This window comes from Ammospiza caudacuta, chromosome 22, assembly GCF_027887145.1.
Source record: "Ammospiza caudacuta isolate bAmmCau1 chromosome 22, bAmmCau1.pri, whole genome shotgun sequence".
NCBI lineage: Eukaryota > Metazoa > Chordata > Aves > Passeriformes > Passerellidae > Ammospiza > Ammospiza caudacuta.
This window is the reverse complement of record NC_080614.1, coordinates 10,394,990-10,401,176: the sequence shown is the minus strand read 5'-3', so window position 1 is coordinate 10,401,176 and position 6,187 is coordinate 10,394,990. Positions and strand designations below refer to the sequence as shown.

Genomic DNA, 6,187 nt, shown 5'->3' with positions numbered 1-6,187 from the left:
ACCCTCCCGCTGGCCCGGGCCGTGCTGCCGCCGGGCCGGCAGGGGCGGTGTGCGGGCCCCGCGGGCGCGGAGCGGGGGCCGCGGAGCGGGCGGAGGGCGCTACCCGGGACCGCCCCGCTCCCCCTCACACCGGGCCCGCCGCCCCCGGCTCGGGCGGCGCCGCGGCAGCGGCGGCGCAGCGAGGCCGGCGGGGCGGCCGGAGGATGCGGGCGGGGCGGGCGCGCTGCCGTTCCCGGGTCGGGCAGCTAGAGAGCAGTGCAGGGAGCCCGAGCCCGGCGCTCCCTTCCTGTGGGCAAGGCCGACAGCGCAGCCGAGCGCCGGCCGAGGCCCGGCCCGGCCGCCCCCGCTGCGCTCGCCCATGGCGGAGACCAAGATCATTTATCACATCGACGAGGAGGAAACGCCGTACCTGGTGAAGCTGCCCGTGCCGCCGGAGAAAGTCACGCTGGCCGATTTCAAAAATGTCCTCAGCAACCGGCCCGTGCACAGCTACAAGTTCTTCTTCAAGTCCATGGACCAGGATTTCGGGTGAGCGGCCGCGCTCCGGGCGCGCCCCCGTCCTCGCTGCGCTCTGCGAGCCGCGGGCCGGGCTGGACTCGCAGCATCCCCGGGGCACCTGCCGGGCTCGGCCCGGCCCGGCACCGCCGGCGCCGCGAACATGGCGGGCGCGCCGGGCCGCGAGCTCGGGGCTGCCGCGATCGCGTCCCGCCGTGCCCCGGGACCCCTCCGTGCCCACTCAGGAGCGCCCCGGGCCCGCCCGGAGCCGCCGCGGTGCCCCCGGGCCCGAGCCGGGGCGGCAGGGACGGGCGGCTGCAGTTGTCACCGCGCCCGGAGAGGCCGCGCAGCACCCGGGCAGAGCGGGCGGGCCCGGGGTGAGCGCCCAGGGGTCCCGGGGAAGAGCGGGGGAACCGCGGGCAGCGCTGCCACCGCCGCTGTCACAGATCTGACGGGTGTCACATCCTCGGGGTTGTACAGGTGACAGGCGGCCCCGGTTGAACGGGTGTGAAATGGTCGGTGGGTAAATGGGGGACGAGTGGTCAGTGGTCAAACCGGCGTGAAATGGTTAGTGGTCAAATGAATGTCAAATAGGGGACAAGGGGTCAGTGGTTAAAAGGGTGTGGAATGGTCAGTGGTCAAATGAATGTCAAATGGGGGAGAAGGGGTCAGTGGTCGAAGAGGTGTGGAATGGTCAGATGAGCGATGACTGGTTGGTGGTCAGATGGGTGTGAAATGGTCAGTGGTCAAAAAAACGGAGGACAAGGGGTCAGTGGTCAAATGAAGTGCTGAGTGGCTAACAAGTGGTCAGGGGTCAAAAGGTGCCAGGGGCTGTGCTCAGACCACAGCTGTCAAATCCTCGAGGTCAGACAGGTGTAGGACGGTCCCTGGTCAAATGAGTATGAACTGGTCAGTGGTCAAATGGGAATGAACTGGTCAGTGGTCAGACAGGTTCAGGGACTGTGCTCAGACCATGACTGTCAAATCCACTGGGGCCGAACAGATGTTGGCCAGACACCTGGCCACACAGGTGTCACAGAGTCCCTGTTTGAACAGGTGACAATCACCTGGTGGTCAGACAGCTCCAGGGGCTGTGAAACCCTCTGTGGTCACACGGCTGAAGATGGTCAGTAGCCAAAGAGGTGACAGATGGTCAATGCCGTCTTCCAAGGGCGCAAGCTGAGCTGGACGAGAGCAGGGCTGGACTTTGAGATGACCTCTGTGGTGGCCAGAGGCAGGTGAGTGCTCGAGCCAGGGGTTTGACATCGTCCTGTGCCACCGGGCTTGGCGACAGCCAGAATAAAATAAACCGATGCAAGTCCCTTTGACAGTTTGCCAGACAGTAACTTTCAAAACGTATTAATCCTTTTGTAGCAAATCACTTCTCTTTGTACTCGCATCTGTCGCTGGCAAGGCAATTTTGCACAGTTAAATGCCTTGCCAGGAATAAAAAAAATTAAAAATGGAGCAGGTTTGTGGGAAACTCGTGTGGACCTGACTCCAAAACAACGCCGTGGCTGAGGTACAGGGTTGGTGTTTGGTGAGATAGATCAGCCCAAGCATCCTTGGATGTGTTGTGCAGCTTCTTTTTTATCCCTGAGACCCAAGCCTTTCATGCTGATTGTGTTTTTCTCCTTGATGGAATGTGGATATTGTTTGTTGACACAGATTTCTGATGTGGTGAGTTGTTAGTGTTGGCTTGTAACCACAGGAGGGTTCGTGGATTGACTTCTTGTTTTTCTGACTTGTGCAAACATTTTTTTTTTGAGGGGGAGAAACAACCCCACAAAATGTTTGTTTTCAAAATAAATGTGATTATTGGTAAATTTCCCTCCTTCACCTCCCCGACTGACAGGGACACGTTGTTGTCATAGAAATTCACTGTTTGTGGTTTGATTTCACTAAAGGAGGTTGGGGTTGTTCAGGCAGCTGCTGCATCGTTCCCAGTGCCACAGAAATTTGCAAGTAGGAAATATAAACTGTGCTGAGGCATCTCGAACACAGGGGGATGTTTTGGTTTTTGACCAGGAAACAAAGTTTGTAACAAACCCTAGAGTGGATTTTCTCATTAGTCTGAAAATTAAGGTGAAACTTGTCTGTTATTCTTAGAAATTGACATGATGGAAGATGAAGGGCTGCAAGGATCAAGACCTGGAAATTCAGTCTCTATTATTTAATCAGCAGCATTTGGTGACAATCCATGGCCTCGAGATGGCTCAGAGTGACTCTGATGTGGGACTCCTGAGCTTTGTTTGCATTTATTTTCTATGTCTTGTTCCTTTTGTGTTTGTGCCTCTCTGAACCCAAAATATTTGGGAAAATGAGAACAAAATTCTGACATCAGAAGAAAATTGAGCTGAATTTTGGCTGTCTTAGTGAGTGTTAGTAGTAAATATGGGCTTTGTTTTCATCATCTTATCTGCAAACTGACTTTTCGTAGAATCATGGAATATCCTGAGCTGGGAGGGGTTGTCCAGCCCCAGACACCCCAAAATCCCATCGTGGGAGCTCCTGGGGCTGGGACCATCCCTTGGGGCTGTGCCCAGAACCCGCTGGGGGAAAAACCAAAATCCCTCCTGACTCCCTTGGCCCAGCTCCATCCTTGTAATTGTTGCAAACAGGCAATTCCAGCTGCTGCTGCCACAAACCATAACAGAGCTGTGGCTCTCTAATTTCTCCCTTCTGTGCCTGAAAATCTCCTCCAGAGCAGCTCTTGCCTGGAAGGGGAGCTGTAGGGACCTTTTGGGTGTCCTCCCCAATGGCGCCAAGCTGGGATTTGGCTTTGTCCCTTTAGGGCAGTCCCTAAAGTCCCGAATTTTTTTCACTGAAATGTGAAAAGCAGTGGTTGTGTTAGAAAAGCAAATGCTTTCCTGCAGGATTGGAAACTGACTTTTCGTAGAAACATGGAATATCCTAAGCTGGGAGGGATTATCCAGCCCAGAGATCCCAAAATCCCGTACCTGGGAGCTCCTGGGCAGTGCCCAGAGCCCTTTGGGGGAAGAACCAAAATCCCTCCCAACTCCCTTGGCACAGCTCCATCCTTTTAATTGTTACAAACAGGCAATTCCAGCTGCTGTTGCCACAAACCATAACAGAGCTGTGGCTCTCGAATTTCTCCCTTCTGTGCCTGAAAATCTCCTTCAGAGCAGCTCTTGCCTGGAAGTGGAGCTGCAGGGATGTTTTGGGTGTCCCTGTGGTGTCCTCCCCAATGGCACCAAGCTGGGATTTGGTTTGGTCCATAAATCCCTGAATTTTTTCACTGAAATGTGAAAAGCAGTGGTTGTGTTAGGAAAACAAATGTTTTCCTGCAGGATTGGAGGGAGCTGACTCCTTGCAATTCTGCACATGCTGTTGTAATTAAGGCCCAGCCTTTCCTGGATGCTGAAATAATGGAATAAATCCTGCGCTCACAAACCCTGCATGTGCTGAATGCTTTCCAGCTGGGATGGGATGGAGCTGGATCCTGCATGGAGCGTGGAATTCAATGGAATTCAAGCCCTGTGTTCTTTGCTCCTTGGGAGGTGTGGGAGGGTGACAGTCCCTTCTGAGTTTGCTTACAGTTTAATTTATAAATTAAATTGTTAATTTGTTATAAATATATATATAAAATTATATTAATTAAATTACATTATAAACTATTTTAATTTAAAATTTAATTCAAATAATAACAATTATACTATATAATGTATATTGTATATATTATATGTATTATGTATTTATATATTATATAAATATATCTTTATATTATAAATTAAATAATTTAATTATTAAATTTCAAGTTTAATATAATTTTTAAAATTTGTTGCCCTGCCACTTTCCCCTGTGCCAGTTCTGACCCACACAGGGATGGCCCTGTCTTTTCTCTGCTTTTCTCCTGCCTCCATCTGTACCATAATGCTGATTTTAAGGTGCAGGATGTCCGACGAAGTGCTTTTGTAGCTTCTGTTTTTATTCTGGTTGCTGAAAAACCAAGCAGGGGTGTTCTGTAACAGCCTCACTGCTGTGACAGCATCCACCAGCAGTGAAATTTAGGAGAAGTGATGTTTGAGGAATGTTTTTCTAGACTAGGGGCTGTGTCATCAGCTGATTTAATTAATTCCAGCCACTGATTCTTTCCTCAGGGCAAAGCTCAGAGGTCATTTCCCATCAGTGGCACTGCTGATTCTCAGGTTACAGCCCCACAGAATTCTGTTAATTCTTTGATGATTAAAAAATGACAGCTAATGAACACATCTGAAAATAAAGCTGCAGCTTGTGATGCAGCTTGGGCTCTGGTGGTGGACCAGTGACAGCTGTGTGGGATCCAAATGATTCATCAGGAATCTCTGACTGATCCTGCAACAGGAATTCCTTTCTGCTTTGAAATATTTGATATTTCCAGAGCTTTGCTTGTAAAACAAAATCAGCAGGAGCACAAAAGGATCAATGTGGAGGATCCAAGCAATTAAAGATGGTAAATTTTCTGTAAATTTATTTAATTAAACATATTTAATTTTATATTTAGTTTTCTGTAAGTTGATTTATTTAATTAAACAGATTTCATTTTCTGTACATTTATTTATTTAATTAAACATATTTCATTTTCTGTAAATGTATTTATTTAATTTTCTGGTTTGAGGTTTTGCTGTTCCAGTGTGGACAGCAGAGTTTCAGTGAAGAACTGAACCCTCCTAAAGACCTTTTCTGTCCAGAATTGGATAAAAATTCCTGTTTGTTGTGGTTCCTGTGAGTGGAGCAGGAGGAAGAGCAGAGTTGTGTCTGTTCTGGCACCCTTTGGGTGAGGTTCAAATCCTCATTCTTTCCATTGTGTGCACTAATGCTCCTCTGATTATTCCTCTGCAGGGACTCCTCCAAGGAGTGGCTTTTTCAGCATTCCTTTGGTATCAGCCCAAGAGCTCCCTTTCAATCTGCACTTAGAGCTGGAGCTAAAAATTGATTTTTTGGTTGAAAACCAGTGAGAAAATGAGATTTAAAGCAGTAGGAATCCAGTTTGGGAGCTGATGGGGTAATTTTTAATAGGAAAGAGACATTTTGTGCCTTTTTTTCTGGAGGCAGTGCAGCACCCCTGCACTCACGCTTGCCCTAACGTGAGTCAGGAGTTGGTTTCTAACTCTTAAAAGGATTTTCTGAGTTTTTCCAACCCCTGAGAGGAGGTAAAACCGGGAATCCTGACTGCCAGATCTCTTGCTGTGCTGTAATTTCATCGTTAGGTCAAAGGAGTGGCTTTTTCAGCATTCCTCTGGTATCAGCCCAAGAGCTCCCTTTCAATCTGCACTTGGAGCTGCAGCTAAAAATTGGCTTTTTGGTTGAAAACGGGTGAGAAAAAGAGGTTTAAAGCAGTAGGAATCCAGTTTGGAATTGGGAGCTGAATGGGGTAGTTTTGAATAGGAGAGGAACATGAGAAGCATTTTTTGCCTTTTTTCTGTTTTTACCTTTGCCCCAAGGGTGAGTTAGGAGTTGGTTTCTAACTCCTAAGAGAATTTTCTGATTTTTTCCCTACTTTCTTTCAGATTAATTCCTGGAAAATTTAAGGCCAAAGTTCTATTGGATTGTGGATTTAAAGCTACAAATAACAGGTTTATAAACATTTTTGAGAATGTGAGGTGACAGAACTCTGGAGGGACAGAGGGGAGTTTTAGAGGGGATTTTTGGGATGGGATTTTTTCCCTGGGATGGATTTTCCAGAGAATCT

At 48.9% G+C, this 6,187-nt stretch overlaps 1 protein-coding gene across 2 annotated transcripts in view; it reads left to right on the top strand.

Moving 5' to 3' along the window:
* The first annotated feature begins 308 nt into the window (after positions 1 to 308).
* The window catches only part of DVL1 (dishevelled segment polarity protein 1), a 45,681-nt gene continuing 39,802 nt past the window's right edge, over positions 309 to 6,187 (top strand). For both annotated transcript variants that reach the window (XM_058818693.1, XM_058818692.1), the window contains exon 1: positions 309 to 528. In XM_058818693.1, coding sequence (XP_058674676.1) covers positions 359 to 528 — 170 coding nt within the window. In that variant the 5' untranslated portion in view covers positions 309 to 358. The remainder of the gene's footprint in view (positions 529 to 6,187) is intronic.